The sequence below is a fragment of the Mesoplodon bidens genome (assembly GCF_964165515.1).
Source record: "Mesoplodon bidens genome assembly, chromosome: 19".
Lineage (NCBI taxonomy): Eukaryota > Metazoa > Chordata > Mammalia > Artiodactyla > Ziphiidae > Mesoplodon > Mesoplodon bidens.
This window is the reverse complement of record NC_138179.1, coordinates 43,534,180-43,562,098: the sequence shown is the minus strand read 5'-3', so window position 1 is coordinate 43,562,098 and position 27,919 is coordinate 43,534,180. Positions and strand designations below refer to the sequence as shown.

The following is a 27,919-nucleotide window of genomic DNA, read 5'->3' as shown; positions in this document are numbered from 1 at the left end:
CAGTACATGAGACCTTGCATTAGTCCCAGTCTGGTGGAAGAAATAACATGTAAATCCAGGGGGCTTTGGGGCATGTGAGCAGGGCATGTATAACCCAGTTGGGGGAAAGAGAGGGCCAGGGAGTCTTCCAGGAGGAGGAGTCTGTGGAGCTTCAAGATGGGTAGTGAGGAAGGGCCTGCTGGGCAGAGGCCAGGAAAGGTGGGTGGCTTGAGAAGCCTGAAGAACAGAGTAGGGGGCCGGAAGTACAGCAGTTTGCAAGCTGGAGCTGCAGAGCTGACGTGGCAGGCCTCATTCCCAGGCCATTTGGGAAGGGCAGAGGCGTGACCACCGACCAAGGAACCCATCACATCCTTCCTTCCTGGTGCTCCAACTCTGTATCAGCCAACCACTCACGCTGGAAATGATGATATGGAAGGAAAGAGGGGCCACAGCCCCTCTTCCGATCCTTCCCCCATCAGTTTGCTGGAGGAGGACTCAGGCACAGCAGGAAGTGAAATAAAGACAGCAGAGTTAGTTTTGTGGCCTGTCTGTACTGTGTTCATAACAATGGAATACAAAAGCAGGTACCAGCTGCAAAATACGAGTTGTGTGATTTCAGTGATTCCGCCTATATTTGTGTTTCAAACGGGCATCACACATTATAAAGATGAATGTTAAACGCATGCTAATAATTTAAATTTTTCTTTACTTAGAATGACATTACATAGCAACTAAAAACACCATGACAAGTGGAGAGACCATGGAAGAAAGGGAAAACGTTTATGCTTTCCCACCTTTCATGGAATTTTCCGTGACTTTTGAGCAGGGTCCACACTCTCCTTTTTTTTTTTTTAATTATTTTTTAATAAATTTATTTATTTTATTTATTTATTTTTGGCTGCACTGGGTCTTCGCTGTTGCAGGTGGGCTTTCTCTAGTTGTGGCGAGCAGGGGCCACTCTTTGTTGCGGTGCGCGGTCTTCTCATTGTGGTGGCTTCTCTTGTTGTGGAACACGGGCTCTAGGCACGCGGGCTTCAGTAGTTGTGGCACGTGGGCACACTCTCCTTTAACTGGGCCTCACAGGTTTTGTAGCAGGTCCTGCAGATGACAGAAGGGACTCACTTTTCCCTGTGGGTTTTGGGTGCAGTGTTAGGAAGGCCTGGCCTGCTGGGGCAACTCTCCCCCCTTTAGCCTCAAACACAGGTGACTTCAATCTCTGTCAGCTGCGAATTGAGGTGACTTTGTGGCCCACCTCCCAGGGAGGAGCTCACCACACAAAAGGGCCCTTTCAAGACCCCTGCTTGGAGCTAGGGGACCCCAGGAAGAGTGGGGGCAGCATCCTGCAGCTCCGTCCTGTGACTGCCTTCCCCAGGGGCTGGAGGATGGAAATGAGGCCAGAGGCTTCTTGCCGGCTTGGGCTTCACCCCCAGTCGCCCCCCCACTCCCCCCCACCGTGGTCTTGGCTGCTTCCATCCCCAGGGATGCTGAGCACAGGAGTCGTCTGTGTGGATCCTGGACGGGTTGGGGGCTGGGCCGATGTGTGACTGAAGGCTGTGCGCTCTGAACCCTCCTGGATCTGTATCCAGCCAGTCCGACTGCCTGCCCTGCGCAGAGGGAGGAGGCCACACCCCCAGGTAGTGCGGGGACAGCTTGAGGAGCCCGGGCTGGAATCCGAGCCTGGGATCCCTCATCATCATCACCGGTCCCTGATGGGCCCTGGACATGCAGCGGGTGCCTGGCTTGGGGCTCAGCACCTGCTAGCCTGGAATTTCATTGACTGTCCCGTTATCTGAAAACTCGGCCTGTGTTTGGGCACCCAAACAACGGTAATAACACTAGTGGGCAGTGACAGCGCCCACGTCCCATGCACATCTGCTGCTTCCCAAATGCGTGGCCTACTCCACCTCCATGGCACCTGACAGAGCAGGTATGGTGACCGCCTCTCCATCCCCTGGGTCGAAGGCCTGTGAGCTGCCAAGTGTCCACAAGCAGAGGCTGGCCTTTCACCTGCAGAGGTGGTGGCAGGGCCCACTGTGGCCACTTCTAGAGGAAGGGGTGGGCAGTGCTGCAGCGGAGGCGGCTCCTCATTGATTAAGCACATGCTGTGTACCAGGCCCTTTGTGGGCCTCACTTAATTGACTGCCATGGCTGTGGGCGGTGTGTGTGTGTGTGTGTGTGTGTGTGTGTGTGTGTGGTTAGCGCTATATTTCAGTGAGGAAACCAAGGCCAGATGAAGATGATTGTCCAGCCCGATGGCTGGAAGATGGGGAGAGGCTTTGAAGGTCACCTGGTGGCTACAGCCCTGTCAGCAGCAGCTCTTCTGAAGGAGAGACGAAGAGTGAGTCTACCCTCGGGCCAGGCGCCAGGTGGGGCTCCTCCAGCTCCTGTTGGAGCAGATACTGTTCCTCACCCTGCGAGGGGGCCTGAGGATTTGACAAAGCCCGGGCGCGGATCCAGAGGGCCCGGCCAGGCCCACTGCCCTCAGCCCTGTCCCCCCGCCATTTGTGGCCTCCCTGCCCGGGACCCCTGCCTTCGTGAAGGCTGTCGTCCCCCCAGGCCCAGCTCCGGCCCTCTGCCTGGGGAGTGGAGGGGGCTGTGTCCCCAGGGACAGCCCGTCCTGCGCTCCCTGTCTCCATCAGCTCTCGGCTGTCACCGGCTCTAATTACCCAGGCTCCATCTGCCTGGGCCTCTGCACAGCTGGGGAAGCTCTCAGAAGCTGCACCCCACGCCTGGGCATGTCACATTCCTGTATACCTCCCCACCGCCCCGCTGTCCTGCCCAACTTCAGGGCAGCCACGGGTGCAGGGAGCCTGGGGCGGGAGGTGGGGGAGTGGGGAGGGGGCTGCCGCTGCTGGATGGGGGAGCCTGAATGCAGCCCAACTGTGCCCCAGGACTCCCAGCTGTGTCTCCCTCACCCCCCCACCATCCTAGTCCTGTCCCCCAACCTAGCAAAGAGAGGCCAGAAATTTATCACTCTGGGTCTGTTGGGGCCACCTGGAGGAGCTCAGCGTTCTAACGGCGAGGGCAAGGGCAGGACTTCCCCACATGAAGGGGACCGTCTGACCTTCCAGTGTTGCCTCCCACCCTGTGGGTCACAGCCTTCCCTGGAGCCCGAGCAGGGCCCATGGGCCCTGTGGTACCTGGGCAAGCCGTGTTTGGGGCACACCTTTTAGGGAAGATAAGTGACACCTTTGATCCCAGGGACGCTGCCCTGGAAGGGGGCCCATCTTGGGAGATCTCCCCGCTTCTGTGACCTGGGAGGACCAGATGCAGAAGGGACTGAAGAAGGCGGGCATTTGCTGGGCTCCGGCCACCATTGCTGGCTTCTCCCTTCTGGAGCATGAAATGGCAGTTTCCTGTCGGCTCACAAAACCTTCGAGGCATCTCACCCTGGCAAGCCTGGGGCGCGCACATCTGCAGCCAGAACATCCCACCCTTTGTCCCCACTCCTCAGATGTAGCCTGGGGAGCAGGCGTGAGGCCTCGTGCCTCTTGCTGGCCTGCTCCACAGAGGGCCCGTGGGGCAGGGAGGCGGGTGAGCTGAGTGCATGCTGGGGTCTCAGCCCGGCTCTGCCCCAATCTGCCAGGCTGAGGCTGAGCGGGAGGTGGCCATGGGACAGCCTGGCATCCTGGCTTAAGGAGGATGGAATCCCAGAGCAGGCGGGGGGAGCACATGGTCTGCTGGTTAGGGGTTGGCAGCTGCTGGGGTCAAGTGCCAGCTCCTAATCTGCTTGGTGCATCAGGAGAATGAGCTCAGACATGGCCCTGCCTTTGCCGCACCCCCAGATCTGCCTCCAGCCCCAACAGGAAGGGAAACACCTTGTGAATTTCCCAGGGACCTAGGTAGGGAACCCACCTGCCCATGCAGGGCCTGCAGGCATGGTGCCTGGGGGTCCCTGTGTCCAGACGTGTGACTCTGCACCTTATGTGCCCAGGCAGCTCTCGCCTCGTGTCTGGAATTTTAAAAAAAGCGGGGGGGGAGAAAAAGTAGATGAAAGCAGTTTTTCCATCTTGTCAAATTCTCAACTACCCCCTCTAATTACAAGATGATAATGAGATTCAGGGGAAGTTTTCTCTTGGTGGCCAAGATTACAATCTGCAGCTTTTGTCTGAGCCCAGGGACATCATAAAGGTCACACTGTCCCTCCAGCTCAGCCTGGCTGCACAGAAGGCTCTCCCTGATGGACCTGGGGACACACTTCCCATTCCCCACTGCTGGATAGGACCTGGCCAAGGGCTCCCCCCTCAGACCAGGGAAAGGGGAGGCCCCAATGGGGACCAGGTCTAACAGAGGCCACATGAGGCCCCAAAGCTTGCATGAAGGCGAGCTCGGGGATGGGTCTGGAGTGGTGCAGTAGTGTTCTTTGTGTCCCCTTTCCCCTAACGTGGCCTAAAGCACCCCCAGGAGCCAGTCCCACAGGCATGGTGCTGGACTCCACCACCAGCTAGAAGATGCTGCCTCCCTTGTCTCAGCTCAGGGGGAAGAGGCTAGCAGCCCCTCGTGCAGGGAGCTATGGAGCCGCAATGACCTGTGTCCAGGCACTTGGCCTCCTGTTATGTGGCCTTGAGCAAATCGCCTTGCCTCTCTGAGCCTCAGTTTCCCCATCTGTAAAATGGAGACGGTAACATTTAGGGATTGCCATTGGCTGCCTCTAGTAGGAAGTCAAGAAGTTTTCCCTGGCCAGGCTGCTACCAGGACCTGGGCTCTACTCTGAGTGAGAAGAGTTGGAGCTCTGACTTTCTGCCTGCCATGTGATGAACAGACTGCGAGGAGGCCAGGAAGTGCCAAGTGAGGAGAGCATTGCAGTGGTCCAGGAAAGAGATGATGATGACCGGGACCATGGTGGAAACAGAGGAAGTGGTGAGGGATGATAAGATTCATGGGTATCTGAACATGGACTCAACAAGATTTCCTGACAGATTGGATTAGGGTTGTGACTGAAAAGGAGAAGTCAAGGATGGGTCCATGGCAGCTGCAGGAGTTCCAGCCATCACATCTGCATTCCAGGCAACAGGAATGAGGCAGGGAGAGATAAAAAGGACCATTGAAAAGGCTTTCCTGAAGTTCACCCAACACTTCTGCTAACACTGGTCAGGTCTTAGTCACATGACTGTCCTGACTGCAAAGGGGGGATGGGAAGAGTAATCTCTTTGCTGGGTACAATGCCATTGACAAGGACAGAGAGATGCTGTTAATAGGGAAAAGGACAGCATGGACACTGGTCAGGCAGCCACTTGGAGATGCTGATCACTATGCACTTAGCCCAGGGTCAGCTCCCAGTGGGCACGGGCAACGCCTTGAGTGCTGACAACCTGGGCCAGGTGGCATGTCCCACGGACCCTCTCCACCTGCAGGAATTAGGTGGGAGTTTCTCCTCTGCACATGCTTTAATTGCTCTAATTCCTGTGGTTCTCCAGGGTGAGCGCTGCAAATTAGGTGGTGTTGTGAACTTGGCCCCATAGGAGGACATGGTTGGCTTGGGCAGCGAGGGGTAGCCAGGAACAAGGAAGAGACAGGGCCAAGGTGGGGGTGCGGGGTGGCCGAGAAGGGCACCAGGAAACCATTGGACAAGGAGGGGAAGGATGAACCTGTCAGATGGAGCAGGTGAGGCCGTGGCAGGGGCTATGTCTGCGGGAGGCCTGCCGTGTGGACACCGAGGGGCCTGAAACCTGGGAGTGTCCAGAATGGGCAGCGTGGTAATGTTCGTGTCCTAGGGCTGCCATAACAAAGTTCCAGAAACTGGGGGACTTAACAAATTTATTCTCTCCCAGTTCTGGGGCCAGAAGTCTGATATCAGGGTGTCAGCACAGTCAGTTCTTTCTGAGGGAGAATCTGTTCCATGTCTCTGTTCCAGCTCCTGGTACTGCCGGCCACCCTTGGCGTTCCTTGGCTTGTAGATGAATCATGCCAATCTCTGCCTCTGTGTTCACAGGTGTTCTCTCTGTGTGGGTGCCTGTGTCCAAATTCCCCCTTTTTGTAAGGACACCGGTCATATTGGATTAGGGCCCCCCCCCATATGCTGAGGGACTGGGGTTAGGAATGCACACATGAATTTGGGTGGGGGGGGTCACATCCACCTTAAACCTGCAGGGTAAGAAGGTGAGGGTGGAGACTGCAGCAGTGGCCCCAGGCTTGGGAGGTCACAGGCCCTTATTAGTGGATGTGTGGGGTCCTGGGACGTTGGGAGGCAGCTCTGCTGATGGCCGTTTCTCAATTTCTTGTAGAAAACACCCCTTGGCCCTCTCCCTCCCCCACCAGGCATCCTGGGATGGGTCTGTCCAGTGAGGTCCCTGGGGAGGGCTGTGGGAGGGCATCTGGGCCAGGCTGTTGGCCGGGAGAAAATGTAGGTGCCTCTCTCCAGTACCCCATTCTGGCTTCCAGCCTTCCAGGAAAGGGCAGAGGGGGGCCTCCCTGGGTGCTCCCTTGGGTCCCAGAGCCACCTGAGGAGGGGAGGCCTGGTCTACCCTTGGCCCAGCTGGCTACTGGTCTCCCTCAGGTCTGGGTCAGCTGGCCTGGCCCCTGGTGTGGACAGGGTCTGCCTGCCTCCCGGGTTTCTGGCCTTCCCCGTCTCCAGAGATTTGGGACCTGCATGGGGGGCCCTGGAGGACTGGATGGTTAGTCTGTGGTTTTTCCAACAGAGGGTCTCATGGCTGCCCCTGCTCCAGACAGAGGTCCCTGGAGGCAGAGGGAACCAGTGTCAAGACCCCTGGAAGACCCTGCCGGCCCCCAAGGCTCTCCCAGGCCCACTCAGCCCAGGTGCCTATGAGCAGCTCCCCTCCTGTCTTCCTCTCCCAGGCTGCCGGCCCCTAGCCCTCCTCCTAGAGCCCGAGCCAGCACGGGTCACCAACAGCTTGAGATCTGGGAAAAACCCTTGGTCAGTGGCTTTAGGGGCTGGGGCCAAGGATGGACTCTCAAAACTGGGCCCACTCAGTGGGGGGCTAAGGGTGGCCCACCCAGCTCCCCCTTGTCAGCCCCAGCGAAGCTCCCTTGCACCTGGGCAGCTCCCCAGGCATCTCCAACTTGGGCAGTCCCTGACAGAGGAGGAGGGGACATAATCATCCTCCTCCAGGCCACAGTGGGGCCAGCCCCTGCCTCCCCACCTCACAGTGCTCCCCTCTCCCAACACAAAGGGGCCTACGAAATGAACAGAGCAAGCATACTTTGGAAAACACCAGGGCCATCCCCTCTCCTCTCACACCTCATTAAGGCCTGACCACCCCCACCCAGAAAACCAAGGTCAGGGCCAAGTGTGTGTATGGGACCAGGGGGCGGGGCGGGGTGGGGGCGGCAGTCACGAGATTCCCTGTGAATGCAGTCACTCCACGTGGTTCCAGCACTGCCCCTTCCTCTGAGGAGGAGGCCTGGCAGTGGGAGGGGGTTGGTGGATTCCCCCAAGCATGTGATCCAATTGCGCCCCGCCCAGCGGATGCTAAATGAAATCCATTCCTGTCTGCTGGACCTGTTGTCAGTTTTATGGCTCTGGGGTTATATAAACAGCGGGAGGAGAGTACAGGGAGTCAGGGCCAGGGGCCCACCAGGCCTGGGCTCTCCCTTCTTTCCCTCGGCCACCTCCCTGGGCTCAGGGCAGCCTCCAGGCTCTGCTCTGACACAGACAGCCTGAAGGAGGGAGAACACAACCAGAGAGGGGGATGGGAACTTGGATGTCTGGACAATTCAGCCACTGGGCTGGTGTGAACATTTAACTCCTGCTTGCTTGGATGATGAAAGCCCAGACTCCATGCCAGGGTCCCTGATGCTCAAGCCCCCCAGGGCCCCTAGTATTCATCTCCAAGGGACCATCCTGGCCCCCCATCATGCCTCCGGTTTAGAAGCTAGAGACACAGATGAGAAAGCAGAGGATTGCAGAAAAACAATGATGCTCTCCAGGAGAGAAGGGACCAGCCCTCACTGGGGCTTATACCTGTGACCTCACAGAGAATCGCAGAGCAGGGTCATCAGCCCCATTTTACACCTGAAAACACTGAGGATTGATCCAGTGTCCCGGTAGCCAGGGCACAGCCAGCTCCATGGCCCTGGCTCTGCCTACCACCAGCTCCTGGGGCCCAGGCCACCTTCTCCAGGAGCCCTTCTCTGAAGCAGCCACAACTCTCACGTGGCTTTAACCCAGGCTGGGTCCCTGCATTTCTCTGGTGAGGACTGAGGTGGGGGAGAGGGAGGGGAAGGGGAAGGAGGTGGTAGAGGGGCTCACCCTCGGTAAAGCAGGCACCACCTCCGGACCCCCGCCCCAGTGTGGGAGAAACAGGATCCTTCACCTCACTACAGACGTGCCAGGTGGGGTCAGCATCCCCCTCTGTTTGAAGACCTAAGTCGCCAGCCTTCAGAGATGGGACCCTCGTCCAGCCCCCTTCCCCTCCTTCCCCCGATGGTGCCCATGGCTGTCACCTCCAGCGACCAAATGGAAAGTTGCTGCCACTTCAGTGATGGGTGCCCCAGAACAGGCTCAGAGTGGTTCATTAACATGCCCAGGTCACACAGCCTTTGTGCTCCAGAAAGCTCCCAGGGAACAGTGGTGTCCTGTCAGCTCTGCTCATTGAACTCATGTGTCGGTATCGAGGATAGAGGGGGTGTAGGTTCAGAAATAGCTACAGCCCTGCCCTTCCCTGCTTTACACTTCAGTCCCTAAACCTTTAGGTGGTGCAGGGCGAGGTGAGTGACTGTGTCAGCGGGAATTGCGGGTGGGAGGCCACTCAGAACCAGTGGGATAGAGAGGGAGTCCGGGATGGGGGTGGGGCAGCCCAGGGGAGGGTATTGGAGCGCAAGTGAGGTGGGGGAGCATCAACTCGGGTGTTACAAGTATGGAAAAGGAGAATACCAAGATGAACGCTGTGGACCTGGACCCTCAGGGGTATTTGGCGATGTTGCTGTGAAAGTGTGGCTTTCAATATACTTAGATGGACGTTGGAAGAAACCTATATGTGAGTGTGGTACACACATGTGTCTTCTAATTCTGTCCATTGAGGGACCAGGAGCAGTGGCATCCCAATGGCTGAGCACACACCCAGGGCCCAGATCATGGTCTCTATGACAAGTCTCCCACTGGAAGGACCCAGGGCTCCTTGGAGAAATGATTGATTCTGGAAAAGTACAGGATGAGCTAGGAACATCTAATTGTGCAAGAAAGCAAGGAAGTGCTCAGAGAATGATGGGGACGCAGCACAGGACACAGGAGCCAGCTGAAGGGGCTCTCACCCTCCAAGTCTGGGAAATTTGAGCATTAGAGCATTAGAATAACTAATGATAGTAACGGATGATAACCCATTGAATACAATAGTAATGGATGATAATCCATTGAATATAATAGGAAACTAGGATGATAACCCATTGAATACAATTGGAAACCACAGTGATATCGATACATTTGTACGCTGCAAGTTTGACAAGGAGCAGGACAGTTAGTTTCAAAGTACCTCCCCACAAACCACTCATCTTTTGTAAAGGAGAAAGATGTAACTTTAACGTAACTATCTAATCAAGCAGTCAGAGAGAACATCACCAGTAATGGGACAAATCAAAATCATTCGGCACCTGATAGGATTCAGTGGAAACACAGCAGCACATCCATGATATTCCTGCCAAAGAAACGTAACTTGAATTTCATCATGGGTGTGGGTAGGCAGAATACTGGCTCCCCACAAAGATGTGCACCCCTTAATCCAGGGAACCTGTGAATATGTTACCTTACACGGCAAAAGGGACTTTGCAGCTGTGATTAAGGTTACAGACTTTGCGATGGGGAGATTATCCTGGATTATCCGGATGGACTCAATCTAATCACATGAATACTTAACATGGAAAACTTTTCCTGGCTGGGTCAGAGATGTGAAGCGAGAGGGAGTTGATCCCCTCACCCTGTTGCCAGATTTGAGGTTGGAGGAAGGGGGCCATGAGCCGGGGAATGCAGCCTCTAGAAACTGTGAACGGGCCTCAGTTTTCAGCTGGCAAGAAAACAGAGGCCGTGGTCCTACCACCCGAAGGAACTGAATTCTGCCAGCTACCCAATGGAGTCTGAACGAGAGTTTCCAGAAAGGGGGCGACCTGCTTGCCTCTTGATTTCAGTCCAGTGAGATCCATTCTGGACTTCTGACCCCCAAAACGCTAAGAGCAGATATGTGTTGGTTAAGCTGCTAAATTTGTGGTGATTTGTCACGACAGCAATGAAAAACTAATATAATGAGGAGACATCAGACAAACTCCAATTGAGGGACACAGGGCTACTTACTAAGCACATTGAAAGAACGCAAAATTCGTAAGATCAACAGCTAATTAGAAAAATGGGCAAAAATGAAAAAGCATTTCAAGAAGAAATGTGAATGGATAGTAAAAATATGAGTAGATGATTAACCTCATTTGTAATTAGGGAGAACAAATTAAAAACCACAGTGAGATTCCACTTTATTCACCAGATTGGCCAAACTGATGATACCATATGTATGTGATAATAGAACTCGCAGGGGCGAGTTCCTTGTGGTCCAGGCCCTGAAAGACACGGCTCAGGATCCCAGGTCCACAGGAAGATTAGCGGGGTGCTGGGACAGGTGAGCGGCCGCCCGGCCCCGCCCCGCATGCCCTACCCCGCAGACCCAGCCCCCACCTCTCATTGGTTTGCGCTCCTCCAAGCCCCGCCCCCAGGTCTCGCCCTCCCCCCTTCCCCAGACCCCGCCCCCTCAGGCTCCACCCAGGCCCGCCTCTCGTCTTGAGCGCCTTGCCCGAGCCCCGCATCCTCGTCGTCACTTCCGGGCAGAGGAGCCCGCGGAAGGCGGAAGTGTGTGTGTCAGGGAGGCTGCGAAGCCGGGCTGAGGTGTTCCTGGCTGGCGCCCCGCGGCTCCTCCGGGTCTGGGCGGGGGGACACGAGGGTGGCCAGCGAGAGCCAGCGGGGGACGAAGCCATGAGGCGGCCGCGGGGTCTGACGGGGTCTGGAGGTTGACTACTCCCGCCGCCTTCCCGCGAGGCCGCCTCCTCCAGGCAGTCACCAGTCCGCCTCAGGGTCTCGCGCCCGGCCGTCGTCCCGGCGCCTTGGACTGGGGCTCCCGGGCCCCCAGACCCCACGCTATGACTGCGGCCGCCGCCTCCAACTGGGGGCTGATCACGAACATAGTGAACAGCATAGTAGGTGTCAGTGTCCTCACCATGCCCTTCTGCTTCAAACAGGTGAGTCCAGTGGGCAGTGGTAGCCGCCCTCGCCGCCCCGGGCTCATCCCCTCACGGGAACTAGGGCTGGGGGAGGCGGCCCTGCAGCTCTCCCGCCTCGGGGCTGCAAGAGAAACCGAAGGAATTTCCTCAGTGAAAAACTTAAGCACAATTAATAACAGACTTCGCGAAGTGCAAGTGTAGCAAAGCAAAATGATCTTTCAAAAATGGAAAGTGACCACAGGATTCAGTGTTCTTTTTCTTTACTATTATTTTTTAAAACTCTGACCTGACTGCACTTGTATTCAGAAGCACACAAGTCAAACCCCCAGGCCTTGGAACTAGATTGGGGTGTTGGTTACAAGGTGATTACTAAATTCTCCAGAGCGTACGCTTAAGATCTCTGCGTTTCACTGTATGCCAGTGTTACCTTGATTGAAAAAATCTGAAATGTTAAAAAATTGGTGTCATCCCAACATTAAATACTGCATGAAAGAAACTCACCATTTTTGAGGTGTGAATTCATTTGGCTTCTGTTTAATTCACAAATAGACAGGCATTTGGTATGTTAGAAAAGGGAGATTGTTGGAATTATCAAATTGGGTAACCTCTTTCCTAAAAATGAACTTCTGGGGCTTCCCTGGTGGCGCAGTGGTTGAGAGTCCGCCTGCCGATGCAGGGGACACGGGTTCGTGCCCCGGTCTGGGAGGATCCCACATGCCGCGGAGCGGCTGGGCCCGTGAGCCATGGCCGCTGAGCCTGCGCGTCCGGAGCCTGTGCTCCGCAACGGGAGAGGCCACAACAGTGAGAGGCCTGCGTACCGGAAAAAAAAAAAAAAAAAAAAAGAAAAAAAAAAAAAAAAAATGAACTTCTTAGCTTCCTGTGCCATGGTGGAGGTGCTGCTCCACCTGCCTCCTAGGGCAGGAGCTGTCCACTAGCTGGGTTGCTTAAGGGTGGGGGAGGAGGAGTGGGACACCAGAGAAGAACAGGTGGCCAGCAAGGCTTCAAAGACCAGTCTTATGTGATGAAACCAAATAGGTGGAAAAAATGAAAATAAGATGGACATTTTGGAACTGAAAATGGGCACCAGTCGTTTAATTTTAGATTAACACTTTGCATTTTTCATGTTTAGCATCTTTTGGATAAAAATAGCAAAAAGAAAGAAAATGCGTTTACGGTTCCCATGTGAGTGATTGATCTGACTTGGTTGGTGAGCATGTTGGTAGGAGGACAGAGACTGCAGGCCTATGTGGAAGGCCACGCTGGTGGCTTCTAGAAGCCCTGGGGCAACATCTGTGTCTCGGTATGTGAATCCCAGTGTGGGCTGGCCACCTCTGTTTCTGGATGGACTACATGTCCCAGCGTGCATTGCGACTTGCCTGGCACAGAACTGCATCCTGGTATGTGTAGTTGGCTGGTCCTGCGTCTGTAAATGCAGTCCTGTCATCCTTGATGCCTGTCTGCCAAGTGCCACCATGGCAGGGCTCTGGTGATTCAGATTTGAATATCTGCCATGTGCTGGGCATCAGGCCCCTGCCAGAGCATTTAAACATGGGCCAGGCTGACTTGCCTGGGGAAGAGCTTAGACGTGGGGGTCTGCATGCAAGCCAAGACCTGGAAGTGGTTTGCCCTGCCCCGAGGGCCTGGCTGAGTTAGGACACTCTCTCACTCATCTCTCAGCATCTTCTCCGTGAGAAGCCATCAGCCAGAACACAATGTGAGGCCAACGGGCAATTTGGAGATGTGTGTTTTGATCTGGCAGTCAGGTCATTTAAAAAAAGTTTTGGTTTGCGTTTTTTGTTTGTTTGGTTTTAGTAATTTGGGTACTTTTCCAAAAGAATTAACATTTTATTGAAGTGTAACATGCATACAGAAAAGTGGACACATTTTAGGTGTACTTTTTTTTTTTTTTTTTTTTGCGGTACGCGGGCCTCTCACTGTTGTGACCTCTCCCGCTGCGGAGCACAGGCTCCGGACGTGCAGGCTCAGCGGCCATGGCTCACGGGCCCAGCCGCTCTGCAGCATGTGGGATCTTCCCGGACCGGGGCATGAACCCGTGTCCCCTGCATCGGCAGGCGGACTCTCAACCACTGCGCCACCAGGGAAGCCCTAGGTGTACTCTTGATGGTTTTTCATAACGTTAACAAACACATGTAGCCAGATCCCAGCTTAAGGAGCACAGCATTGCCAGCACCCTCCAGCACTGCCTTCTTACTGAGGGTCCCCCTCCTACCCCCAGTGCCACAGGTCAGTGTTGCCAGATTTTAACTTTATGTGAATGGGTCATGTTGTAGGTACATTTCGATGTCTGGCTAGCATTCCTCAATTTATCTGTTTTTTAACCTTTACTAGGCAGGCATGGTGTTTCCTATTTGGAGTGCTTAGGAACATGTGCACAGGCTTTGACCCCGTGGACGCATTCTGTGGGGTGGTGACCTGCGTGCAGGAGAGCTGGGTCGTGGGCTGTGTGTGCGTTCCGCTCTGCTAGATGCTAGTAGGACAGTTGGTTGTTTCTTCAGTTTTTGGATTACAGATAAACCTGCTGTAAACATTGGCATGCAGGTTTGTGCATGAACACATGTTTTCATTTCTTTTGGGTAAATACCTAGGAGTGCAATTGCTGGTCAGATGGTGAGTGTCTGTTTAACTTATAAGAAAGGCGTAAATGTCATTTTTAATCTCTTCCTTCCAGAATGTGTTTATCACTCGTAGCTGTTGATCCAAGTGGCTGGAAGGTGGTTTGCTGTAGGGTGTCTGCAGGGAACTGGGGAGACTGGCAACCCCTTGCTGTTCCTTGAGACTCTGGGAGGGGCTGGGAAGGAAACGGTGTCCCTGGTGCTCTTTTGGGGTCATGCACAGGCTTTATGTCTTTGGACAGAGCCTGTGGCCACCACATCCAGGAAATTGTCCTTTTAGTGCTAGGAACCGCCACCCATAGGCACGGGAACTAAACAGAGCTGAGGCCTCGTGTCTAGGGGGCGGGGGCCGCGGGGAGGGCTATTGGTCGTCGCACATGCTGTTCAGTGTGAGAGGTAGAGATGCTGGGTAGTTTTATTTTGTTAACATCTCTTTCTCTCCCAACCCTACAGTGTGGCATCGTCCTGGGGGCCCTGCTCTTGGTCTTCTGTTCTTGGATGACACACCAGTCATGCATGTTCCTGGTGAAAGCCGCCAGCCTGAGCAAGCGGAGGACCTACGCCGGCCTGGGTGAGTGCATCGCCTCCCCAAGGAGCGCTGGACCTTTCTCAGTACCTTCTTAAGAAGTGCAGCGGTTTGGGCCTTCTTTTTTGGCCATACGTGCGGCACGTGGGATCTTAGTTCCCCGACCAAGGATTGAACCTGTGACCCTTGCATTGGAAGCATGGAGTCTTAAACACTGGACCGCCAGGGAAGTCCCTGGGCCTTATTCTTTTAATTAATTTTCTTCCACTTTATTCTTTATTCCTTTGAACAGCAGTTTCTTATTTTAAAATTTAATGCAATTGAAAAAAAACTGTTAACATCAACACACATTTTAAAATTGAGGTGATACTCATTCTCCTGTCTCCCGTTTATGCAAATCCACACAGAGAGCCCTCTCCCAGTTCATTCAGGCAGCCTCTGCTCCTGTGCCCGAGAGTCCCCAGAGCGTTCCTTCCGAGCTGCCTGACTGGGATCTTGCTGCACATCCCCACTTTGAATGCCATGGGCAGACTGTCCTTGGGCTCGGGTTTGTAGCTGGGAGCAAGTCACCATCTCCTCAGTGCCGTCCTCTGTTTCCTGTTGTTGTTGGTTGCAATTTTGTTTCCTCCAGATCTTTCTTGCTTCCTTTGATTTCAGCCGAGGCAGAGAAGGCTGTGCTTTCTGCTTCCTTTCAGTTTGGACTATGTCCTGGGAAACTTGGCTCTGAGGGCAGGGTCCCTCACTCTCCTGCCCACCTCAGGGTGATGTGTGCAGGCTGCATCCTCTCCCCGGCCTCGGAACTTTCGGCTCTCACTCCCTTCTGGGGATACATGGTGTGGGTGTTGAAATACCAATGCACGTGGTCTCAGGAGCTGGCCCTGAGCACTGCTGGGGAAAATTCCTGTCCTCCGGCTGGAAGTCCCTGACCCTCCAGCTAGTGTGGCCAAGGATGCTGTGTCTGCTCGTGGAGGGCCTGGTTGGGCCCTCAGCTCACAGCTCTCACGGCAGAGAGGAGGCAGCAAGAGGAAATGGTGTGCAGAGTTCCAGGGGCCAAACAAAATAAAAACATCTGCAGGCCCCACATGTGGGCTTTTGGCAGCGTGACCTCTGGTTTCCTTCCAGTCTGCCTACTTTGCATTGGCATGGAGGTACTTGCGTTTGTTCTGACCTCAAAACTGAAGGGCTGCTTCCTTCTCTCTCCGTTCTGATGAGAATGGTGATGTCAGACCATTTTTTTCCTTTAAGTTTTTTTTTTTTAAGTAATCAATTTATTTATTTATTTTTGGCCGTATTGGGTCTTTGTTGTTGTGCGCAGCTTTTCTCTAGTTGCAGCGAGCAGGGTCTACTCTTCGTTGCAGTGCGCAGGCTTCTCACCGCGGTGGCTTCTCTTGTTGTAGAGCACAGGCACTAGGCGCGCGGGCTTCAGTAGTTGTGGCGTGTGGGCTCAGTAGTTGTGGCCCAAGGACTCTAGAGCGCAGGCTCAGTAGCTGTGGCGCACGGGCTTAGTTGTTCCATGGCATGTGGAACCTTCCCGGACCAGGGCTCGAACCCGTGTCCCCTGCATTGGCAGGCAGATTCTTAACCACTGTGCCACCAGGGAAGTCCCTGTCAGACTCTTTTATTGCTATTGGAGTCACTTGGGGAAGTGAAATTTATCAGCTAAATTTGTGCCCTGCTCCCACCCCTACATAAGACCAAATTCTCCTTGGGATGAAATGTGCTCCTGGTCAGGTTCCTTCCTCCATCTGTGGGGCCATGGCCTTTAGGGTGACTCTTTCTCCTCACTGAGGGTTCCTGTAGCAGACATCCCACGAAGTGCTTGGCTGTGCCCTGAAAGAGGATGGGTGACCCTGGCCTGGGGAGGCCGTGGTTTTTGACAGCTGCCTGTCTGAGTATTCTTAGAAAGTCCTTGAGAAGGCAAACTGGTTTGGCTAGTTGTGAAAGGTTGAAGAAAACTACCCATGGACACCCTTCTGCATGGCTGGCTGGGGGCTCCTACCTTTAACTGCTTGTGGTGATTGCAGCCCAATTCTAACTGCTAGAAGCAAAAAGGATCTGAAACCACCAGTGGTCTCTGGTTATGTCTTTGGTACCAAACAAGATGGCTCAGTTGTGTGAACTCCCACAGTCCCCCAGGCCCAGCCTGCAGCATGAGCTGCCCTTCGTCCTGGCTCTGTCTTGGCACAGTCTCAGAAGTGGACAGGCCCCACCGCTTGGAAAGGAGCCCTAGACAGGAAGAGATGGGAATCTCTCGGACCCTGTGGGCCAGCAACCCTCCCACACTTCCTGGGCCATCTCCTGCTGCCTGCAGGCCTTTCTCTCATCCTCTGCCTTCTCCTGGCCCAGAGCTTGCGCTGTAGCCAGAGAAGGTGGCCCAGGAGGAGAGTGCTCACTGCATCCTCGTGCCGCAGGCCCGGGGAAATACGGTCTCTGTCAGCAGAGCCCCCAACACATGTTGTCTGCTGGGCCCATGGGCATCAGGCAGGTGGGGGTCAAGGAGATGGACAGACCTGGAGACAGCGCAGGCCATGGTGCGGAAATTCCTAGAAAGGCTGTCGCAGCTTGAACAAATAACCTTTTTAAACTGTCCGCGCTCCGAGGAACGGGTCGGTGGTTTTCTAGCGTTTGAGTTCGCGATATTTCTGTTTGGTTCGTCCCTGGAAATAACCATAGCTCTGCTCACTCTGCTCTGGCCAGTGTGTAGGCATCGCTGGAGAATGAACTTTGCCAGTTTGGGGAAATACAGCACTGGTGGATTTTTTATTGGTGTTTTGTGTGTGTTTTTTGTGGTGTCTTGTTTATGTCTTGCTTATGGGCTGGTTCTGTGAATTTTATCCACTTCTTACCTGCTGCTCCCTTGCCCTGCATGGCCTCCTTTTGAGTGGACTTTTCAAACCCCATTTTCAGAAGATGTACAGCTATGTCAGATAGTCAACTGCCCCTAGAAGTCGTGGCCCCCTCGAGGCCACTCTGACCCAGGCCCTGCCCGAGGAGGGTGGCCGGGCCTTGCCGCCACCTCAGAGTGCTCAGTTGTGCGCAGCAGATGCTCTGGCACCACGTCTGTGGTCCTGTCATCCTCCCGCCTGGGTTTCTGTGGCCCTGGTCAGCCTGCTGCCCGCTCATGGGTTGGGTGGGGCCTGCAGAGGGCCTGTCCCTCCCTGCCTGTCTGCGGTTGCACGACCTGTACCTGTGGATACTTGGCTTGGGAAATGAGGGTCGTAAAACCAACCTTTCTAACACCCAGGATTCTCTGCACCCCCTACCCCTCATTTATCCAGCAAATGCTCATCACCCCCTGGCGGATGGCAGTGGGGAGTCAGCTGCCATCCAAGGCCTGGCTCTGGGGAGGGCTGGGTTGAGGTCGTCACCCTCAGCTTGAACAGCACGGTTTGGTGTGTGCTTCCCCACTCTGCCTGGCGGGCAGGAGGCTTTGGACTCTTGGTGGTGAGTATGGGAGTGCGGCTGGGGTCTCACACTGAACGAGGCGGGCTAAGAGTCAGTTCTTTGTGCACAGCGGCCGTGGAGCCGTGGGCGAGGCCATGGCCCCAGGAGGACGAGCTGAGCCAGCGTCTCCGGGGAAACTGGAGCGCCCCTCCTGACACCAGTCCTGGCTCCGCACCTGGTGGGAGTGCCGGCTCCTGGCCCCCGTGAGGCCTGGCCCGTGAGCCGTAGCGAGCCTGTCACAGATGGAGAGGGAAGGCCCGACCCAGGAGCGTGGGGAAGGGACGTGCCTTCTCAGAGACCGCCCCGCACACTCCTCCCAGCCTCTCGGGGCAGGTCTGGTGCTGTGGTTCCGGCCCAGAGGGGCAGGAGGGCAGTCCCCGGCTTGCCAGGCAAGAGGCTGAGGGCCGGGGGGCTGCCAGGTGTTTGTATCTGTGACTCGGGATTAGAGGTTACTGAGGGATGGACACTTGAAATGGTGGGTGGGGTGTGGGGGGGGCTGGCCCAGTTGAGGAAAGGGTGAGAACGGGGCTGGAATCACAGGCCGTCTCAGCACAGGCAGCAACTTGGGGGCAGCCCTGTGAGGGTGTCATTCTAGGAACCAGTCGAGTCTTTCTGGGTGAAGAGGTGCCACCTCCCGACTTAACCTCTGGCTTCCTAGAGCAACTTTAGCTTCCTCTGTCCAGAATGCAGGTGTGTTCTGGAACTTTCTCTGGCAGGGTGCGCTGAGCATTTGGAATACGCTGAGATGCTCAGCTTCTTTTTGGAGAAGGAAAAGGAATGGGATGGCTGGGCCCCAGGCACCTTCACGTTTGGGGCACCGGGCTCTGTGTCTTAGATGACCCTGAGGTGTGAGCGTCTGTGCAGTAGTCAGACAAGCTGGGAGGCTGGAGTGACCTCCCCAGCAGAGTGGCCCCCTTTGCTTCTCAAGGCGACCTGCCCTGTGGCCGTGTAGCCCGGGTCAGGTGCCACGCTCACTTGCTTTTGGCAGTGTCATGCCTTTTCCTAAGTAATTTGAAAGTAACAAGCACCTTTGGATTCGCTCATAACAGTCGGCCTTCATGTTCCCTACTTTCCCAGTCTCCTGGGCGGCCCTGGCGCTGTGTGAAGGGACAGGGCCAGAGCTGGGGCTGTGCTGTCACACGCACCCCCTTCTGCTTGCTCCTGGGAGACCAGAGCTTCTCTCTGCCCTCGTCCTGCTGGACTGTGGGGATGGGACGCAGGGGTTCCCGGCCACTGTTAGGTCCTGGGAGGGACCTGCTGAGTCAGCTCTTAACCTCGCCTCTGCTAGAAGCAGCTCCACTGTCAGAAAGCAAGGGCAGAGGGGCTCCTCTCTGCTGTAGGATGCGCTGTTCACCAGCAGGGCAAGTGGGGGCAGGCCGAATGCACTTGTCCCCTCCTGTCCCACAGTCCCACGTCTGAGATTTTCTTCTGAAATCACAGAGGAGACATAGCGGCCCTTAGCCAGGTCCCCTTGGTGTGGCTGTGAAAACCAGATGTGCTGGGGCTAGGCTGACAGCCCTCCTGGGCACCCCCCACCCCCGTGCAGCTTCTGCCCCAGGCAGGCCTCTTTCAGCCTCCTTCACAGCTGCCCGGCTTGCCCAGAGAGAAACTGTTACTTCGCTGGGACGGTTTTTCTTGTCTTTTTTCTTTCCTTTTCTTTTCTCTCCTTTTTTTGTGTGTGTGTGTGAGAAAACCAACCCACACTGGCTTTGTTCTTATTTGCTGTGATTCTTGTTTGTTGAAGGTAGATCTGAAAAAAAGCATGGGACCAAGATTTTAAAATATCCCCTTTACATCCATGGAACTCCAGACCTGCAGGTTTTTGTCAAATTGCCTTTCACAGCTTTTATTGGTAACATTTTTACTGATGTGCTTCTCTCACTGTTGGACTGAGCTGTTCATTCTCTCCCCCACCCTCCGCCCACTAGCGTTGCACGCCTACGGAAAAGCAGGGAAGATGCTGGTGGAGACCAGGTAGGTGGTGCCGTTCTGCTGGGGTAATTCTCTCTGTTCTTCACCTGTGGCCAAAGAGAAACTGGAGGATTGTTACACAGTGAGCCGTATGTTTTCGATGCGGATTGGTTCATAGCTTAAAATATTTCTCTGAAGTGTTACTTACTAAATAGCTGAAAGTTCAGTTTATTGTACTCTTAAAATGATTAGTGTCAAGGCTGAAAACCTTATTTAAGTCTTACTAAGAAAAATATAAAAATGGAAAACCCAGGGAACATAGCGAGGGGGCGCTCCCTCGGCTGCACTTCATCTCTTGCTTCTGTTCCTGAAGCTCGTACGCAACCCCCACCCCGCCCCCTGCCCCGGACACTGTTGCATAAAGGTGGCATTAAACTCATATTCTCCCTTTGGAGTAAAATTTTATGAGATGAAAAAATGGCTGGGAAATTGCACTTTTAGGCTTCTAAATGAGGGAATTGCAAACTGAAAAGGATAACCCTTTCTAAAGCGGTCGATTGTTCTTTTAACTTGTCTAACATCACAGTGCATTTTTGTAGCACCTGAAAGAACTTTTAGAACCTCCTGTGGAGAGGAAAATGTAATACCACGTAAAGAAGAGTTCAGTGTTACTCAATATTCATGCTGAGTAAAATAGCAAACTCCACAGCCAAACCCTGTAAACCGTTGAATGTTGATACCACGTCTCCCACTCAGCCCCTCCCTTGGGTTGTTGCGTGTCAGCGGCCACCCAGCAGGGACGGGGGCACGTCTGGGGCTCCCCGGGACCCCGGTGCTCAGCTCTCAAGCCCGCGCCTGCCTTCCTTGCAGCATGATTGGGCTGATGCTGGGAACCTGCATCGCCTTCTACGTTGTGATTGGCGACTTGGGGTCCAACTTCTTTGCTCGGCTCTTTGGGTTTCAGGTAAGGACATCTGCAGGTGCGTTGGAAGGCTTGTGGCTGCTCGCGTGGCAGCCCAGGGACACTGTTTAAGTCCACATCTCAGACGGGGAGTGGGAGGGGGGCCGAGACCAGCATGCTGTGTGGTGAAGCTCCCTGGGCCCTGGGTCAGTTCCGGGGCTCTGGGTGGGAAACCCAGGGATTAACTGGGGCAACGTGTGGCGCTCCCTGCAGGTCACGGGCATCTTCCGCATGCTCCTGCTCTTCGCGGTGTCCCTGTGCATCGTGCTCCCACTCAGCCTGCAGAGGAACATGATGGCCTCCATCCAGTCCTTCAGCGCCATGGCCCTCATCTTCTACACCGTGTTCATGTTCGTGGTGAGTGTTGGGCCGCCAGCTGCCTTCCAGGGATGACAGGAAGGTGATGCAGAATCGTCCACGGGGGCACAGTGGATAGACAGGGCCGGCCGGGGAGGGGAGGCCTCCAGGGCAGGGAGTTGAGAGTGTGATACTCCTCAGTTCACGAAAGACCTTTCGTATGGGGTTTGTGGCCAGGAGTCAGGAGGCCAGCCTTTTGTCACAAGGGGGCGAGCAGTTGTTTTCCAGTGAGTGTTTATCACAGGCTGGGGGTGGGATGCAGCGTGGAGTTGACACTCAGGGTGCCCCTTTCCTCCCAAGCCTGGGAGGCCCTCAGTGGGAGCCCCTGGGCCTGAGCCCCTGATCAGTCCTGCGGGAACAGAACGTGAGAACCTGTGCAGTGGGCTTTCCTTAGAAGACCGAGCACGGGGAAGTGTTCCCGGTGTCCCTTGGCCGTGAGGGCCAGCCCAGTGACCGTTCCCCTCCTTTCCAGACAGCCCTGTCCTTGATGGGTTTGTCTTTTAAATCATGTCCGTGCAGGACCGGCAAGGACCTGCCAGGTTGGGGGACTGTCCTATCCCGGAGGCGACTGGGGCCCACCAGGTGGGCCTCGTTGCTTACCATCTGCGCTAAGCAGCCCTGGACAGGCAGCTACCCCTGATGTCAGGAGGCCCTGCAGCGTGCGCTTCTCTGGGCAGCACCCGGCCATCTTGCAGCACAGCAGAGGGCAGCGGCCCCGGGACCGTGCACCACCCCCGGCCCCTCCAGCTGGTGGCACCAGGGGGCACTGTGCCAGAGCCTGCAGGCTGTCTCTTTCCCACTGTGGTGCAGGCAGCATCCATTCCTTGCCTGGCCCTGGCCCGAGTCCCACCTGTGTCTGCTGCCTGGTGCCAAGCTCCGCTTTCTTCTCCTCACAGATCATGCTCTCGTCCCTCAAGCATGGCCTCTTTGGTGGGCAGTGGCTGCGGCGAGTCAGCTACATCCGCTGGGAGGGCATCTTCCGCTGCATCCCCATCTTTGGCATGTCCTTTGCCTGCCAGTCGTAAGTACTGCCTGCTCCCGGGGCCCCGGGTGTGAGTGTGTTATGAGGTGGGGCTACGATCCTGGGAGAGGGAAGCACTGTTTTCTTCAGTGGATGATCCAGGCCACGAGGAGTAACATGTTCTTCACCGTGGCCTTCCTGCTTTGGGTTCAGGGTGGGAGTTAGATGTTTAGTGAGGGAGAAATCGACTTTATTCCCGAGATGTGTTGCCGGCACTGTTGGTGAGAATGCCGAGTTTGCCAAATCCCCCACGAGTAGAGTTGGCTGTGGGGAACACAGAACAGCCCCAAACCATCTGACTCACAGAGTCCTAAGCATTTTGCCAGAATTTAGCTGTTCGTGTGAGAATATTTAAGAGGAAATTGCACAAACATTGACTTCAGACTGCCGCTGGGATGCTTTCAGAGGCCCGTGTGTGTGTGTGCGCGCGTGCATGTGAGCAGGCGTGCGCTCTCTGGCACGCAGGGCTTTGTAAATGCAGAGCAGCTATTTCCTTAATTCCAGTAGCCTTATCTTCTCTACCAAATGACAGGAGCCTGTGATTCATGCCCAGTCAGGTGGTAACCCGCTCAAAAGAGAGGCGTAAATCCGGCGGGGATAGGAAGGGACCATCGGTGGCGGGGGGCTGGCAGAGCAGCCCCCCACAGCTCTACGGGCATCAACTGTGCCAGTCGTAAACTAACGTGACAGATGAGACTGTTCAGACTGCTGTGTTTACACCCACACGCGCGATCCAAATCGTGGTTTCCCACTTCTCGTCTCTCTTGGCAGCTTGGTTTCCACCAGAACACTCTCCAGTCTTGCTGTTTAATGTCCCCGTTACAATCAGTGACAGAAGTTACATCCTTTTGCCATGTACCTAGTTACCGGTTGTCCTTTTTGTCTGAGTTTGCTTCTTTGAAAATAAACCCTGGTCGGGCTTTTGGTGGTGGCTGCTCTGTAGTCAGGCACGTCTGCTGGGTTTGGTTCTCAGGTGGAGTTGTGGGTTCCGAGGGGTTGTGAGCACATGTCCCGTCTGCCGCTCACGGAGGGCACGGGGCCTGCAGAGGCACTCACGTTCCCTGGGGAGTGGTGCTGAGGGGTCCAGAGCTGGGGGCATCCAAGGGCAGAGACGGCTCTTCCCTCCCCTGCAGGTCTGCCCCAGAGCACGTGTGGGGCGGGGGCCCTGCTGCTCTTGCCGGGTGACCACGGGCCTGGCTGTGTGGCTGGTCTCCCCGTCCTGGACGGGCCGGGTCTCTGCTGTGCCATCACTGTGTGGCCCTTTCTGGTCTGACTTCGCAGTAAATGAGTACGTGGTGGTGCAGGACCACTTGGCCCTGCGGCCCAGAGAAGCTCGGAGAGAGCACTGAGCACGTGGAGGCCCAGGCTGTGCAGGGGGACAGGCGGACTCCTCTGACTCAGGTAAACTGAGTCACAGAGCTGCTCAGTGAGGTGGGCAAGTGCTCTGCGGGTGCTGGGTTGGCCCACCGCGGGGGTCTGGCTGCCACCATCAGGGGTCCTTGGGGCCCAGGCAGGATTGGAGCAAGGCGGGGACCGTGGTCGTTCCACACACATCCATCCCCACGTTCAGGGCACAGCCCCCTCCCCTCAGTGTCAGCGGCTCTTGGGCAGGGACTTCTCCCTGTGTGTGCTGGGGGCCGGGGCGGGACGCCCTTGTCCTGAGATCTGGTGCTGGGGCTCCCTGGCATGGACCCCACTCTGGCCCAAGGAGCTGCTCAGCGTCCAGATGATGGTGCCAGTTCCCCTGCAGGTCCTCTGCCGCCTCCCTGGGCTGCATGGGCGTGTGGCCACCCGCTGCCCTCCGCCGGGCCGAGGTGAGGACAGCTGTCTGCTGTGACCCCTGCCCACTGGGGGTAGCTGATGGGCTGGTGTGCAGGGCCGGGGGACGGTGCCAGCTTCTGCCGGCCAGGCCTCCCCCATCCTCGTCCTTGTCGTTTGTGGTTAATAACGTTAGCGGGTCCTCTTTGTTCTCCTTTCACTTTTTTTAAGGCGGTTTTGGGATTTGGCTCCGCTGACTATTGTGGTTTCATTTATGTCCTGACGCGCCCCCTCCCGGCCTCCCGCGTGGCGTGACCGCTGGCCCCGTCTCGCTTGCTGCTGAGCCTGAGCCTTCAGCACAGCGTCACCCTGCTTTCTCCTCTCAGGGCTGCACAGGAGCCCCCTGTCCCCCCCAACCAACCCGCCCCCGGCTCCCTACCCCCCACCCCTTCCTGTCGGCCTCTGTGGGGCCCACCTCTCGCAGGTGCAGGGGCCCTGCCTGCTGTTTGCAGAGAGCCTGCATGGACGCATCCCTCCCAGGCCCGGCGGCGCTGCCCTGCTGGCTGTGGGCCGTGGGACTGAAGCCACTCTTCCCGTCACAGAGCTGGGTCCACGCCGGCTCTGAGCCCCTCGCTGAGGCGCTGAGATGGGCAGGCAGCCCGGCTTGTTTGTTTAACTTTCCATTCTTTTGACAGCGATGCTCTGAACCGCTTCCTGCTTCCCCTGTAAACATGGGGTGCTTCAGCCCAGCCCGGAGCGGTCACGCTCCTGCTGCAGTGGAACAAACGGCCTTTCATCCTGTGGCACTTCTGAAATGTTTACAGAGAGCACGTTCGGGGAGGGCTCTGAGTACTGTCTGTAGTATTGTGAGAGCTCGGCCTCGGCTCTGGTGGTGGCCAGCGTGGTGGGAAGGCAGGTGTTGGAGACTCGGCTGGGGCTCTGGGGGAGGTGTGTCAATCTCTGGAATTGGCTCCGTGAAGTCGCTCGTTTTTATACAGCCAGGTCCTGCCCACCTATGACAGCCTGGATGAGCCATCAGTGAAAGCCATGAGCTCCATCTTCGCCTCCTCCCTCAACGTGGTCACCACCTTCTATGTCATGGTAGGAACCCTTTCACACCCCACCCCCTTGCACAGTTCCTCCGGTCCCCCAGCGCAGGCCTGCCCTCGCTCCTTCCCATCCCAGTGCCCGCTCAGCGCCAGGGCCACCTGCGAGCCCGCTCCCCAGGTGGTGGTGTTGTCCCCATCTCGGGAGGAGCGCGGGTGCCTCAGCACAGAGTCTGGAGCCTCCCCAAGACCTCTGCTGATGTGCTGTAGAAAGGTGGTCCATCAGTGAGAAATTGGAGAGAGTAAAATAGCAGAGAAAGAATATCACAAGTTCCAGCCCACAGATGCAGATACAGTTCATGTTTTGGTAGATTTTCCCTCCAGTCTTCTTAATTCTCCTCTTCGTTGTTTTTTTACGTGGCAAATAGGGATATAAATTCACTGAGAGTCTGGCTTGTTTCCCTGAACTTTGTGGTTCCGCCATTCTTGTCGATTTTTACAAATGGTCCGTCAGATTGTTGTCCACGCTGAGCCTGAGCTCGTGGGGCCCTTGATTTACCCCATGGTTTGGGTTTTGAGCCAGATTAAGTCCAGCCCCTCTGCGGGGCTCATGGGGCATTCCGGTGCTCCCTTTCCATGCAGGCAGCTCCCTTCTCTTGGTGCCCTGTTGTCCAAGTGGGGAGAAGCCACGTCGGACTCTCACCTTTAGGCCTTCAGCCTCTGCTTGTCAAGGAGGTTGTTTACGAGCCAGGAGCTGGGGGGCCTTGGTCTTGCTGCAGCTGCTCGTGATGAGGCTCGTGGCTGTTCCGGGGAGGATGCGCCCCTCTCACCACATGCCCCCGCCATCCCTCTGTCGTCCCCCCGCAGGTGGGCTTCTTCGGCTACGTGAGCTTCACCGAGGCCACCGCGGGCAACGTGCTCATGCATTTCCCTTCCAACCTGGTGACCGAGATGATCCGTGTGGGCTTCATGATGTCCGTGGCCGTGGGCTTCCCCATGATGATCCTGCCCTGCAGACAGGCCTTGAACACGCTGCTTTTCGAGCAGCAGGTAAGGTGCTCAGGGCCCCTCGGACGGCGTTCTGCTGGCAATTGTCTCTGTCCTGGTCTCAGTTATGTTGTCCTCAGGTGGCTTTTGCTAGTTCTTTATTTTCCTGGGTGGTAGTAGGAAGAGGTTTTCCTAGTTAAAAATTTAAAACTCCAATTAAAATGAAATCTTTTAATAGGGATCTTTTTTTTAACCAACTTTGGAGAACAGAGCCCCAGATCAATCGGGTCGATTCCAGCAGGAGATGTGGAGTCAGGCCCAGTGTCCAAGCAGGTTAGGCTCGTGTCCTGTGACCTCCCTGCTGTCCCCCATATTGGAGAAGTAGCAGGAAATCAGGGGCTTGCTTCAGCACAACCCTGTGGGAGAGGAGTGGTTGGCAACTCAGAAGAGCCGGTTTAACTGACAGGAGCTGATAGTGGCCGGCCCGGTGGGCAGGTGAACGCTGGGCTCAGGCCACCATCTCTTTACGTTTGTGTAAGGGAAAGTTTTGATAATTTGACAAACGACATCTGAACCTTGAGAGAGGCTGAGTGTTGTTTGCTGTTGTGTGTGTAGGCCCAGCGCCATGCAGTCCTGTGTAAGCAGTTTTCCAAATGTACAGTGGGAACCCCCATTCCCCTGGCTCTCTAACTCCTGCCCAGTTGACAACAAGAGGTGCAAGCATGGTAGCTTGTGCCCCAGGGCGAGGGCATGGGGTTGGCCCTGTCTCTCTGCGGTGGTTCTTGTGTTCCCGCCCGAGTCCTTGAGCCTGGTCTGTGGCGTCAGCCAGGACTCCTGGTGGCCACTTGAACTGCTTAGGCCATGGTGGCGGGGAGGGGAGAGTCTGGTAGGCAGACGGGTTGCGTGGCTGCCTAGGCCTCCAGGACAGCCGGAACCGGGCTTGTCCATGTGGCTTGGCGCATGGTTGAGGCAGCCTCCCACGGATTCTGCCACCACGGACAACACCTTGTGGCAGAGCCCCAGTCCTGAAGAACTGGCTGCCTACCCCACCCCTGTTAGCTGTTCAGGCACCTGGGCACCAAGCAAGGCTCTGTCCCCCGGGGGGCGTGGCAGGCCAGCTTATGCGGCCATGGGGTCCTCCGTTTGATGCAAACATGTACTTCATATCTGAACAGCATTTGTGTTTCTGTAAATAACATGTTTTTGTGATTTTTTAAATTAGAAAATCAGTAGCGATATTAAAGGAAATGTTAATTCAAGTGGAAAACTTACCTGCATGCCTCCATCCTCATTCGAATGACCCGTTCTGCTCCCCTTGGTGTTTGTGTGCATCTCTTTGCAGATTTCCTCTCGCTGTGTTTTCTCCTGTCTTTAGTCCATGTGTATCCATAGAAACCCCCAGCATCACTAAGCCCTTGCTCTCACTTCCTGTTCATTGCTGGCCTTTCACCCTTGACCTATCACGGGTGACTCCCGTGATCCCCTTCCTGCATGTAGCTGCCCATTTCTTCTTCTCCTCTTGGAGTGTTTCTTGGGTAAATTTCTGTGGGATTCTGAGTCAGAGGGTGTAGGCCTAACAACCTCCCTCACTAGTCTGTCCTAAGAAAGCTGCCTGTGCAAGTCAATTCTGGATATTGGGTGCCTCCAAACTGTAGTTCTGGAAGGGTCTGAAGCTTCACTTGAGTGGTGTTTTCCTAGCCCAGCAATAGTAATCGTGGCTAGCCCCTCCTGTGTGCACAGCACTGTTCTAGAAGCTTCACTTCCATCACCTCCTTTGGACCTCACCACAGCCTGATGAGGTGCTTCTGGTGCCCCTGTGCCTATGGATGCGGAGGTGAGGCCAGAGGTGGTCTCTTTGGCTTGATTACATCATGTAATGACTTGACTTGTCCCCTTGTCTTCTTTCTGGACGCGCCTGCTGGAGACGAGGATGGTGCAGCCGAGCGTGTCTGTGTGCTTGGGGGGCCCACCGCACCCTGAAACCCACTATGTGTCACTGTGAACTGGGGTTGTGTTCTGTTTCCCTTGCTAGGCAGTATTTTTAAAAACCTCTCTCACGGCATTGCTCTAAAAGGAGAACAGAAGGATTTGTTCTCGTATCTCAAAACGAAGTTGTTATTTACCACCGTAGCTGCTGTGAGAAGC

At 55.5% G+C, this 27,919-nt stretch overlaps 1 protein-coding gene across 7 annotated transcripts in view; it reads left to right on the top strand.

Annotated features, from left to right (window-relative positions):
• Window positions 1-10,739: 10,739 nt before the first annotated feature.
• Window positions 10,740-27,919, top strand: part of SLC38A10 (solute carrier family 38 member 10) — a 43,156-nt gene continuing 25,976 nt past the window's right edge. For 6 of the 7 annotated variants that reach the window (XM_081219108.1, XM_081219105.1, XM_081219103.1 and 3 more), the window contains exons 1-8: window positions 10,740-11,148; window positions 14,217-14,334; window positions 19,662-19,707; window positions 20,515-20,608; window positions 20,819-20,962; window positions 21,859-21,983; window positions 24,740-24,842; window positions 25,655-25,837. In XM_081219108.1, coding sequence (XP_081075234.1) covers window positions 11,050-11,148; window positions 14,217-14,334; window positions 19,662-19,707; window positions 20,515-20,608; window positions 20,819-20,962; window positions 21,859-21,983; window positions 24,740-24,842; window positions 25,655-25,837 — 912 coding nt within the window. In that variant the 5' untranslated portion in view covers window positions 10,740-11,049. Of the gene's footprint in view, window positions 11,149-14,216; window positions 14,335-19,481; window positions 19,552-19,661; window positions 19,708-20,514; window positions 20,609-20,818; window positions 20,963-21,858; window positions 21,984-24,739; window positions 24,843-25,654; window positions 25,838-27,919 lie in introns of those variants that run through there. The other variant, XM_081219107.1, reaches the window with a different exon arrangement.